The sequence below is a fragment of the Brienomyrus brachyistius genome, chromosome 16 (genome assembly GCF_023856365.1).
Source record: "Brienomyrus brachyistius isolate T26 chromosome 16, BBRACH_0.4, whole genome shotgun sequence".
Lineage (NCBI taxonomy): Eukaryota > Metazoa > Chordata > Actinopteri > Osteoglossiformes > Mormyridae > Brienomyrus > Brienomyrus brachyistius.
In genome coordinates, this window is record NC_064548.1 from 3,944,206 (window position 1) to 3,957,248 (window position 13,043).

Sequence of the window (13,043 nt, forward strand, 5' to 3'; positions counted from 1 at the left end):
ACTGCTGGTGCTATGGCGTGTTTGTCTATGAGATCTGCTCATTATTCCTGCTGCTCCCACATAGATCTGCACCAAAGGGAAGGTGCACATATTTAAGTACCTGACCATGGAGGCATGTCGCCATGACAAGGGCTCTGAGCTACTCTACCTGCCCGTGATGGAGAGGCTAAATCTGCCCCGGCCGGCAGCTGGAAGGTTGGTTACCACGGTGATTCCCAAACTGCCGTGACTTACAGAGGGACTGATGGATTGATAGCTGTCACTCAGCTCACCTGTCAGATACCCGATTGGCTCACATCTCAGGGAGTGGGCGGGCTCCATGTGTGTCAGCCTTATTGTGTGTGTGCGTGTGTTACAGTGTGTTACGGTGGGTGTGAGTGTGAGGATGCTCCTCGCAGCCCCTCCCAAGCAGGATGCCTCCTTGCAGTGAGCAGTGAGTGACTGAGCGAGCAGACTAGAGTCAGAGACGCCGTGCTGTTCTCGGAGCTTGGAGGGAGACCCCGCTCTCCCCCCACTTTCCCCGACCGCGCCTCTGGCTCCTCTGACTAACCTGCAGTCTTCTCTCCCCCATCTAACCCATGGTCTTCTGTGCCTCATCCTCTCCAGCATTGAGGACATCGACCAGAATAAGAAACACGACACCGACTCCGGAGTTGGCAGTGATAATGGAGACAAACGGCTATCGACCACCGAGGTAGGTGTATGAACGCGTGTGTATGTATGTGTGTGGGGGTTGCTCTGTGTGCATGCTTGTGTACGCGTGTGTGTGAGTCTGTGTGCATGCTTGTGCACGCGTGTGTGTGCACAGACTGGCTGTGTGTCTCTTTCGGGATAGGACAATGTGAAATCACAGAAGCCCGTTACCGCAGACCTGACTGTCTTCCCTGAGTGATTCCCTGCATGTGATTGTTTTGGTAACACTGCTACAATGCATCGGTGTTTCTCACATGTGTTTGTCTCTAAGCCCCCATGACAGCCTACACCCCCCCCCTCTCTCTCTCTCTTCAACTCTCTGTCTCTTTTCCCGAACATCATACAACGGAAATGATAATCACTGGATTCCGAGTCGGTGTTTTAAAGGGACGTGCTGGTCTCTCCTCGGTTGAGCCTTTAACATCTGCGGCACACCAAGCCACATTTAGAAGGTCACACTCCTACCTTCATAGACTTGTGCTTTGATCACTGAGGTTAATGAAGCGTAAGTGCTGCAGAATGATGCACTATCTGCTCAATAAAAAATTAGTTTACACTGTGAGCACCTCTGAGGGCTTTAAAAAGGTCCCTTAAAACAGCAGGCACTGTAACCCCATAGGCATAATCATATGCAAAATCTGACCACATGGCGAGCCCTGGGACTGGGTACCGGGGGGCCAGCCTGGCACAAACAGGAAGGTGGGCGTGGTCTGGATGTTTCCCTATGCATGCTTTAGCTTGACAGTTGTTTCTGTAAGCTTGACCAGCTGAAATGTATCACGTGAAAGGGGAACGGAGCCAGTGCTGGCGGCTCACAGACACACAGAGACTCCACCTGGGGGTCAGGTCCGTAGAGTATGGTACAGTGCGTTTCTGCTGAGTGCAGCAGCATTTGGTTGTGCACACTGAACATGTTGGGTTAGGGCGTTGCTAACATGCCCCGGGGGTCTCATTCCAGCCCTCGGATGAGGACAGCCTGAGCTTGAGTGCCCCCATGTCCCACATCACTGAGGAAGACGGCCTGAGCAAAGACGACTCCAGCGAGCACATCAGCGCTCTGACGGGTGAGTCACTCATGCAATCACTTACTTCCCCTACACACTGACTGTATCAGTCACTACCCTGCCCTATTAATGGCCTTTGTCATTCCTGTCAACCATGGATGATATGCCCTAGTTGTTGTTTAGGGCCGTGGCGACATCACGGCTGAACCAACGTCAGCTGTGGCTGATTAGTCCAGTTCAGGAGTGGCACTCTCTCCTGCATCGAATACAGGTGTGGGTGGTTGCAGAGCTCTCTCTGCAGGAGTGCACCTTCCGTTTCGCTCTCTTATTTTTTAGCCAGGTTCTCCTCTCGTCTTAAGTTGCCTCTGGAGCCCACTGCTCCATCTGCTGCAGTTTGCTGCTACATCTTCCCAGCACTCAATGTTTATATCATGTTCCGCTTGCAGGCATCCTTGTGCAGCTGGGGGAGGTCATCAGATCTCTTGCCAGAGGCTAGCTTGCTGCAGAGGATGTCCTTCTATATACGGCCATCTTTGATTCAGCGCACATGGCCAAGCCAGCACAGCCTGCGTTGTCTGAACTGCTTATCCAGCTTATTCGAGAACCTGGGCATTTGGTACTACACTCCACGTGATCTCTAGGATACAACGAAGGCAGCACATGTAGAAGCTCTTCAGCTTCTGCTCTTGTTTGGCGTATGTTGTCCATGTTTCACTGCCACACTGGAGCTTGCTGATGATGTAGGCATTGTACACTGCCATTTTTGTCAGGATTGTGAGCTTTGGATTCTCCCAGACATGGGTGGTAAATCAGTGAAACGTTGTTCCAGCCTTCCCAAAGCGCTGGTTGGTTGTGACATCAAGGGACAAATTCTTGCTGATGGATGCAAGGTAGGTGACCTGGTGGAAAACATCTAAATCATAGCTGTCGATGGTGATCTCTGGTGGAGTGTCCACATCTTGACCCAACACGTTGATCTTTTTCAGGCTGATGGTGAGCCCGAAGTCTTATGACTTATGAGAATCTGTTCATGAGCTACTTAATTTGTTGTTCAGTGCGTGAGGCACATGCAGCATCATCAGCATGGAGCATGTCTCTGACAAGGACCTTGCATACCTTGGTCTTAGCTCTCGATCTTGCAAGGTTGAACACTCCCCCATCAGATCTGGTGTGTAGGTACACTCCTTCAGTTGAAGTCCCAAAAGCATGCTTCAGGAGGAGAGAGAAGAGGACGCACCCTTGCTTCACACCACTCTTGATGTCAAAGGGTTCAGACATGCTGCCCTCATGCAGGATGGTTGCCTTCATATCACCATGTTGTGTAGCCATGGGGGGCATCCGATTTTCAGAAGGATATTGAAGTGCCCATCCCCAGTAACAATGTTGAATGCTTTTATGAGGTTGATGAGGGCAATACATAGGGGTTTCTGCTGTCCTCTGCACTTCTCCTGTTAAACGTTCTGCATGACATACACACTGGGATCAGGATAGATGCACTCAACTAACTTCTGAAGGTGCACTATCATAGAGTTTGCCAAGGAGGAAGATGCTCTTAGAGTTGTTATAGGACTTGTTGTACAGAGTGACAATCTTGGTATCTCTCATGTCTTGTGGTACAGCTCCTCTCCAGCACTGGTGAAGGATGTCATGTAGAGGCTGCAGTGTTTTTGCAGAGCTTAATCAAGTCCAACGGGATGCCATGGATGCCAGGTGGTTTGCCGCAGGCTAACCAGTCAATAGCCGTGCAGAGTTCTTCTAGTGCTGGTTTAGCATCTAGCTCCTCCATGATGAGCAGAGGTTCGATGGCATCAAGGGCTGAAGTGACAGCAATGTTCTCTCTGGTGTATAGTACTGAGTAGTGTTCTACCCATCTCTCCATATGCTTGCCTATGTCACTTATCACTTCCCTGCTGGATGATTTGAGGGGGGCTCTGAGTTGGACCTAAAGCTTTTTCGATCCCCTTGTACATCCTTTTGATGTTTCCTGTTGCTGTTGCAGTCTGGCTGTCATGGCTGAGCTGCTGCCAGTCTTCTCACCGTCTGTACTTTACTCCTGGCAGCTCTGAGTATTTGGAGGGACTTCTCACTTAGTGAACACGCTTCACTTCTACAGATGATGGGAGTTAACATCTTGGACTTGGCTTCAAATCAGTCACAGTTCTTGGAGGTCTTCCTCCCAAAGTTTGCAAAGGTTGTTGTTTGAATGGTCTCCCAGAGGAATCCTTGTCGCCTAATTCAACCATTGCCAACAAGGAGATCATGATAGCAAATCCTACCCCATGTTCTCTGCATTTCTCTTCCCTTGTCAGAAGAAGGCCTAGTCTTTCTCCTTGAGCATGCCTGATCCAGCTAGTGGTGTTTCTTGCAGAGCAGCTACCTGTAGTCTGTGTAGCTTTTGTTGATGATGGCTGTTTTTTTGTGTTGCTGATGGCTTGACGGTTGGTGCTCTGGGGCAAAGCTGGAGTGTCCTCTCCAGGGCACAAGCCAGGGCAGCGTAATAAGGAGAACCAACTCTCCACACTGGAGATGGATCCAAAGGAATGGCAAATGCCGGTATGGTTTGGCACCAGCAGTGTTGCAGGAGTTGCCAGAGCATTGCTGAGACCAGCACCGGGCTGCCTGAGGGACTCCCAGCTCCAGATTATTTCTCAGCATTTACTCCCAAAGACTTTCCCATATATGGGGGTAGTCGCAAGGTAGCGGAGATGTTGATTTTCTGTCAGTTTACTCCATTAGCCTTTGTCTCTCCCAAGACGACCACGAGGCAGTGGTGCTATTTGCCCATAGTTGATTTGTGGGCATCAGGCTCCAGGGCATGTCCATACACCAGTGAGCCTGCTTGCAACATGTCTTGGGGCCAACCTTCTCCAAGTCCCTGCCAGTTTGGGCTGGAACCCCTCAATTGACATCTGTCACCGTGGGGATGCAAAGAATTGGGCTTGCTGTGTAGAGGCTATGTACTGGCAGGGAGAGACTTAGGTACTCAGCTCTCTGTTCACGGTGCTGGAAACACCTTTGCTAGCCAGTGGTGAGGATAGAAGTGAAACACTTCACCAACGCACTAGACGCATCCCATAGTCTGTGATAGAGAATAACCTGCCCTTCACACTGATTGTGTTGAGTCGCTCACCTCTTACACAATGACTGTATCTGTCACTCACCTTTCCTACAAACTGACTGTATCAGTCACTCACCTTTCCTACAAACTGACTGTATCATCACTCACCTTTCCTACACACTGACTGTATGAGTCACTCACCTACTACACAGTAACTATGTGAGTCACTCACCTGCCATTCATACTGACCGTATCCGTTACTCACCTTCCCTATACACTAACTGTATAGATCACTCAATACTGCATAATGACTGTATCAGTCACTCACCTTTCCTACAAACTGACTGTATCAGTCACTCACCTTTCCTACACACTGACTGTATGAGTCACTCATCTCTCTTGTACACTAACTGTATGAGTCACTCACCTACTACACACTGACTGTATCGGCCACTCATCTACTACACACTGACTGTATCCGTCACTCACCTCTCCTACACACTGACTGCATCCGTCACTCACCTCTCCTACACACTGACTGTATCCGTCACTCACCTGCCCTACACACTGACTGCATCTGTCACTCACCTCTCCTACACACTGACTGCATCCGTCACTCACCTCTCCTACACACTGACTGCATCTGTCACTCACCTCTCCTACACACTGACTGCATCCGTCACTCACCACTCCTACACACTGACTGCATCCGTCACTCACCTGCCCTACACACTGACTGCATCTGTCACTCACCTCTCCTACACACTGACTGCATCCGTCACTCACCTCTCCTACACACTGACTGTATCCGTCAATCACCTGCCCTACACACTGACTGCATCTGTCACTCACCTCTCCTACACACTGACTGCATCTGTCACTCACCTCTCCTACACACTGACTGCATCCGTCACTCACCTCTCCTACACACTGACTGCATCCATCACTCGCCTCTCCTACACACTGACTATATCCGTCACTCTCCTCTACTACACACTGGCTGCATCCATCACTCACCTCTGCTACACACTGACTATATCCGTCAATCACCTGCTCTACACACTGAATGTATGAGTCACCCCCCTACTACACAGTAAGTATGTGAGTCACTCACCTGCCCTACACACTGACTGTATCAATCAATCACCACTCCTACACACTGACTGTATGAGTCACTCACCTACTACACAGTAACTATGTGAGTCACTCACCTGCCATTCATACTGACCGTATCCGTTACTCACCTTCCCTATACACTAACTGTATAGATCACTCAACTGCTGCATAATGACTGTATCAGTCTCTCACCTGCTACACACTGACTGTATCGGTCGCTCACCTTCCCTACACACTGTCTGTATAAGTCTCTCACCTGCTACACACTGTCTGTATCAGTTCCTCACCTGCTCTACATACTGTACTGACTGTATCAGTCTCTCACCTGCTACACACTGACTGTATCTGTCACTCACCTGCCCTACACACTGTCTCTACAGTCACTCTCCTATTACACACTGACTGTATCAGTCCCTCACCTTCTCTACACAGTCTCTACAATCACTCTCCTGTTACACATTGACTGTATCAGTCCCTACCTGCCCTACATACTTTTTGTATCAGTCCCTCACCTGCCCTACACACTGTCTCTACAGTCATTCTCCTACTACACACTGACTGTATCAGTCACTCACCTTCCACACATTTTCTGTATCAGTTACCCATCTGCTATACACTGACTGTATCAGTTATTCTGTGCTACATACTTACATGTGTGGTTTTAGGTTCAGGTCCCAGAGGAGGATCCCCCCAACAAACATCAACACATTGAATTAATTAAGTGTCAATTTGTCCCTATTTCTGAAAATGTCTTTGAAAAGGCATTAGATAACACACATGGTAATGCTGGCCTTCCCAAACCATTTAAAATATCATTCTGCCCAGGATTTAACAAGTACTAAGTGTTCGTACAGTCACCATGACGAATGTAACAGGTGTAGCTGTGAGCTCTCTGCAGTCTGTCTGACAGCTGAGTCCTGGTATGAAGGAAGTCTGGGTTGGTTGGGGGGCAGCATCCTGTGCAGGGCAGAGCCAGCCTACACTGAGAAGGGAAAACATGGGGGGGGTATAAGTGACAGGAAGTACAGATACAGAACAGGAAGAGCTTGTCGACACAAGGAGGATTATGGGAGCTGCCTTTGATAGCCTGTGCTTTTGAGTGAGACTCCAGTTTTCAATTTTTAAATGTATAAAAACAAACCATTCTGAATTTAACCCATTCCCACAATGAGCTGTGTGTGTTCTAGGGACCTCACCACTTTGTATCTTGTCTCTCTTGGTAGTATCTATTGTTTTCTCCTGGAGACTCAGTATGCTGGATGCCTCATTAAGAGGGACTGATTGAGATCGGTGCAAGCACCTCTGCTCAGTTGCTAAAGGCACTTTAAATAGAGCTGTTGATATCTGTATGGAGGAGGGCGGCAGGGGTTTCCAAGCTGACCCACTTCCACCCCATCCAGGAGCCCAAGCCCCCCCCACAGGCAGAGACATGCTGCATCCCTAGAGCTGTTTTCTCTCTGCAGGGATTTACTTTCCTCTGTTGTTTAAGTTTCACTGAACATAATTTCTGTATCTATATCCCCACCACCCCCCCCCCCCCCAGCGGACCCAGTGAGGCCGAACTCAGATCGCAGCATAGAGAACCTGACAGAGAGGCACGGGTACGAGGACCCATCACTCAGCTCGCCATTCATCACCTACATCAAGGCAAGTCCCCGCCCCCCGCAGCCTGTTCCATTTCTGGCCTTCCCAGCCCCCCACCTCACGGAGCGTTAGTCTGTATGCTTAAAATATGATGGAATACACCCAGGACGCTGAATTATTCATATTTTCTGGCACACCCCACTCACATGATTGGTCAGGTCCTGCCGAGGGTTCTTGGGAAGGACCAGGCGTCTCTAACGCTGCCTGTCCCTCTCACTTCCTGGCATGAGCATCTTTCATGCTGCCTGTCCCTTTTACTTCCCGGCGTAGGCGTCTCTCACTCTGCCTGTTCCTCTCACGCTGCCTGCCCCTCTTATTCCCTAGCATGGGTGTCTCTCACGCTGCCTGTCCCTCTCACTCCCTGGCATTGGCGTCTCTCACTCTGCCTGTCCTTCTCACTCCCTGGCATTGGCGTCTCTCACTCTGCCTGTCCCTTTCACTCCCCGGCATAGGCGTCTCTCATTCTGCCTGTCCCTTTCACTCCCCGGCATAGGCGTCTCTCATTCTGCCTGTCCCTTTCACTCCCCGGCATAGGCGTCTCTCATTCTGCCTGTCCCTTTCACTCCCCGGCATAGGCGTCTCTCATTCTGCCTGTCCCTTTCACTCCCCGGCGTAGGCATCTCTCACGCTGCCTGTCCCTCTCACTCCCCGGCATAGGCGTCTCTCATTCTGCCTGTCCCTTTCACTCCCCGGCGTAGGCGTCTCTCACGCTGCCTGTCCCTCTCACTCCCCGGCATAGGCGTCTCTCACTCTGCCTGTCCCTTTCACTCCCCGACGTAGGCGTCTCTCACTCTGCCTGTCCCTTTCACTCCCCGGTGTAGGCGTCTCTCACTCTGCCTGTCCCTTTCACTCCCCGGCGTAGGCGTCTCTCACGCTGCCTGTCCCTCTCACTCCCTCCTGTATGCCTCTCTCACTCTGCCTGTCCCTCTCACTCCCTGCTGTAGGCATCTCTCACTTTGCCTGTCTCTCTCACTCCCTGCTGTAGGCATCTCTCACTTTCTCTGTCCCTCTCACTCCCTGCTGCAGGCATCTCTCACTTTGCCTGTCCCTCTCACTCCCTGCTGCAGGCATCTCTCACTTTGCCTGTCCCTCTCACTCCCTGCTGTAGGCATCTCTCACTTTGCCTGTCCCTCTCACTCCCTGCTGTAGGCATCTCTCACTGTGTCTATCCCACTCACTCCCTGCTGTAGGCATCTCTCACTTTGCCTGTCCCTCTCACTCCCTGCTGTAGGCATCTCTCACTTTGCCTGTCCCTCTCACTCCCTGCTGTAGTCATCTCTCACTTTGCCTGTCCCTCTCACTCCCTGCTGTAGGCATCTCTCACTCTGCCTCTCCCTCTCACTCCCTGCTGTAGGCATCTCTCACTCTGCCTCTCCCTCTCACTCCCTGCTGTAGGCATCTCTCACTTTGCCTGTCCCTCTCACTCCCTGCTGTAGGCATCTCTCACTCTGCCTGTCCCTCTCACTCCCTGCTGTAGGCATATCTCACTCTGCCTGTCCCTCTCACTCCCTGCTGTTGGCATCTCTCACTCTGCCTGTCCCTCTCACTCCCTGCTGTTGGCATCTCTCACTCTGCCTGTCCCTCTCACTCCCTGCTGTAGGCATCTCTCACTTTGCCTGTCCCTCTCACTCCCCAGCGTGGACTTCTCTCACGCTGCCTGTCAGTGTCATTAAAAGTGTCATCAAAAACAGTTTTCTTTTGCTTCAGAGATGCCCCCTCAGATTTCCCACTCCTTACTGAGTGTGGTGTACAGCTTTCCGGTTATGCGACAGTGGGGGTGAGAGCGTGTATCCCTCCCGGACTGCACAGGCATATGTATGTGACAGCCACAGGGGAAAAGGAGAGAGAGACAGAGAGAGAGTGGGAGAGAGGGCAAGACAGAGCTGTAACACCATTGTGTGGATAGATCACTGTGTCTTAGGAGGGGGAGGGGGGTTTGGATGTTAGCAGAGGGGGAGGGGTGGGTTCTCACTGGCCCTCGCTCGCTGTGGCAGGGTGGAGCGCTGAGTACCAGCCAGTCACAGGCCTCGGGTGGCGGTCAGGTGACCTGGCTGCAGCTGCAGCTCAGAGGGTGACTCTGTGCTCTCACATCAGGACCGGGCCGCAGGTTTCGACGAGCCCCTCCGGATAGAGGAAGACCCCAGCTGGGCAGCGCAGCGCATGTGGGTATACCGTCCCCACCCCCAGCCCTGTCTGTCCAGCCCCCCTCCCTCTCTGTCTTTTTCCTATGGAATATATTGGATGTTAAACAGCTTGTAAACACAGTGTTAACATTTAAAAAATTTATGGTGATGAATTGTTAATGAATTTTACGAGGTAGCATAAAGGTGTCAATTTATTGAATTTTTTTTTGCCAGCTGCTGATTAAAAATGCACATTTTATCCCCAAATCATCCAGTTTAATTCCAGTTTGTTATGCATTGTGATAACCATTGCAGACCCCTTGGTTTTATCTCATTCCTGTTGTCATGCAGGTCGAAGGTCACAGAGGAGAGCCACTTTGGCATGATCAGTCAGCTGAGGGAGGCGGTGGAGCTGCTGCAGCACCCCAACAGGTGCAGGGCTGGGTTCAGGCACAGGAAGTGTGTCTGTCTGTCTGCCTGCCTGTAAGGTTGCATGAACATGTGCTTTCTGTCTTCGGGACTAGCAGCTACATGACACTTTATCTTATTTTGCACTTGAGTTGCACATGTGGAATCTACGGTGTATCTCATTTTATAAAGCTGCATTTGTATCTCTGTGTATATTTGTCTCACTATGCTTGTCTTTTATGTCTGGATCTCTGTTTTTAGATTTTTTTCTCTTTATATTTTTCCTAATCTTACGGGAACATTTTAGGGTGTTAAATTCTTATAATACGCCTGGTCCCCATGTCCACACACAGGGTGAATATGGAGTCTGCCGAGCTCTCAGAAGTACAGCTGTACCCTGTGAAGATGGTCATGCTGGAGGAGTCATTCAAGTGAGTGTGACTTCCCACTTCATTATGGGTAAATGACTAGCCTGCGTACAGACACCATGACTGATTTCTCATGTGGTCCTTTTTCTACAGCGGACAGGACTGTGAGAATGGACAAGTTACACCCAAGGTACAGTACAGAGCCTCTTATGTGTGCCGCCTCTGTCTCAAACACACCCACGATACAGCTGCTGAAAACACAGTGCTTTCTAGAAATCTTCAGGGTACAGCTAGCCAAGCCTTTCCAGATCAGTCTGTGGGTCTGAGCCCTAAAATTCCAGGCTTGTTCATATCGTCTTCCAGTGCCAACTTCATATAAATGAAGAGCACACTTTGTGTTTGAGTTAGGCTTTGTATCAGCATTGTGTTTATAGAGTGAATATGCTAGCCATGGCAATATAGAAGCATCTTTGGGTTTGTAAAAAAGTTATACACAATTTAAGGTATTATTATAGGTATGTAATGATTAGACTGGATATATATAGCATATAGTAAATTGGGTTCACAAAGAAATGGAAAATTTCCAGAAACTTTCTATTCCATGGGAAGTCAAGCTGGGGAATTTAGGTTGGAAGTTGGAAAATTTCCATGAGAATTAACGTGAAAATTCCCTGAATTTTTGCAACTCTGGTAAATGGATGAAAATGTATCTGCTGGACAGCTATATCAGATTTAGGAATCTGGAATGTGAAGTGCACAAGATGTCATAACTTGCTATGCAGAAATGCTGAAGGGATGCTGCTTTCTAACCTACTGTTTAAGCAGTTGTATTTACTTGAAAGTTGGGGTATTCCTTAAGGTTACTATGCTCTTGTTTCTTTGCAGTAGGGCTTATAGTTGATCTGTTCAGTGAATGCTCTAATAGTTGCTTTGTTGTAGAGTGAATGCCCTGATTGTTGCTACGGTAGCATCTGCTCTGATAGTTGTTATGTTGTAGAGTGTCTGCTCTGTTGGTTATGTTGTAGACGTCTACTGTGATGGTTACTGTTACTGACTGATAGTTAGAGTGAAGGCTTTTTTTGTGGAGATGTTATGGCTGGTATGTCCTCGAATGAAGGATCTGATGGTTGTCATATTATAGAGTGAAATTTCTGATGGAGGGCTTGAGTTCCAGAAGAAAAGAGAATTGATTCTAGAGAGGACCAGACTTGAAGCCCAACTTGCATGCCGACAGTTTGAGAGACACGTGTCTCACCAGGTAACCAGCTAACACCCCTTTATCACACATCCTTACCATCACTGAGCTGTGTCCATCGCCCACCATGTCCTGTGCATCCAGCTGGTCATGTGATCATGACTGTATTGTCAGTATGTTCTCCCATTGAGGCTTTCCAATGTATTAAACCCAAAGCAGACTTTGGTGCTGAACAGCTGGCTCAGAGTAGCACCTAAGTACATGATCCTATGCTCTGTGCAGTTCTTGCTATGGCTTTGATCCCGGAGTAGATTTGGAATAGATTTCCTGTCATAGGGGCCTGTAAACATGGTCACATGACTACCTCATTGCTAGTTTGTTACAGCAGAGTTTGTTGCACAATCTCAAGGACAGCAATATCTCCTAAATGCGAATAGTCTTGCCTGTTGCCTTCATGGTTAAGAAACAGTAGAACAGAATTGTATTTTGTGATTGATTTAGTTGAAGATTTCATCTGGGCTGCATAGAAGGTGGTGATCATCTGGTGTAGGGGATGCTTACATGTCTTGTCTCCGGAGAGCGTGTTATGATATATTTCTGTGAACTAAACCATCTCATCTTCTCACCCCCATCCTCCTGGTCTTGTTGAAACCTACTAGTCATTCAAATAAATCATTCAGAATTCTTGATTTTATATTATGTTGCTGCCACAGTCACTTCATCGCTATTATTTTGGTTCTGCTGTCTACACTTGCTGCATTCCTTACTTGACATTGACTGATCTCATTTTAATACACTGATGAGTGTTGTAGGATATTGTTTAACAGTCAGGACTTGTATATCAAATGTGCATGAATTACCACACAAGCAATCTGCGAAGTTTAAGTTTAAATCAAAGATGCTTTCATATTTATCTTGTTGACAAACGTGAACACAAAATGCTTACTCAAAATATTGGGACACCACAGTGTACATCCCACCAAAGAGATGTAAATGTAGCATACATACTCTCAGGGGTGTGTATGTATCATGCATGCTATCAGACAGATGTAGATGTAGCATACATACTCTCAGGGGTGTGTATGTATCATGCATGCTATCAGACAGACGTAGATGTAGCATACATACTCTCAGGGATGTGTATGTATTATGCATGCTATCAGACAGATGTAGATGTAGCGTACATACTCTCAGGGGTGTGTTTGTATCATGCGTGCTATCAGGCAGATGTAAATGTAGCATACATACTCTCAGGGGTGTGTTTGTATCATGCATGCTATCAGACAGATGTAAATGTAGCATACATACTCTCAGGGGTGTGTTTGTATCATGCATGCTATCAGACAGATGTAAATGTAGCATACATACTCTCAGGGGTGTGTATGTATTATGTATGCTATCAGACAGATGTAGATGTAGCATACATACTCTCAA

At 48.6% G+C, this 13,043-nt stretch overlaps 1 protein-coding gene across 6 annotated transcripts in view; it reads left to right on the plus strand.

The window, feature by feature from the left end:
* lrch1 (leucine-rich repeats and calponin homology (CH) domain containing 1) overlaps positions 1-13,043 on the plus strand; it is a 65,727-nt gene that overhangs the window by 34,771 nt on the left and 17,913 nt on the right. For 4 of the 6 annotated variants that reach the window (XM_048978227.1, XM_048978224.1, XM_048978225.1 and 1 more), the window contains exons 6-14: positions 65-195; positions 607-694; positions 1,652-1,757; positions 7,415-7,518; positions 9,610-9,677; positions 9,990-10,070; positions 10,400-10,477; positions 10,568-10,604; positions 11,556-11,672. In XM_048978227.1, coding sequence (XP_048834184.1) covers positions 65-195; positions 607-694; positions 1,652-1,757; positions 7,415-7,518; positions 9,610-9,677; positions 9,990-10,070; positions 10,400-10,477; positions 10,568-10,604; positions 11,556-11,672 — 810 coding nt within the window. The remainder of the gene's footprint in view (positions 1-64; positions 196-606; positions 695-1,651; positions 1,758-7,414; positions 7,519-9,609; positions 9,678-9,989; positions 10,071-10,399; positions 10,478-10,567; positions 10,605-11,555; positions 11,673-13,043) is intronic. The other 2 variants (XM_048978226.1, XM_048978228.1) reach the window with 1 other exon arrangement.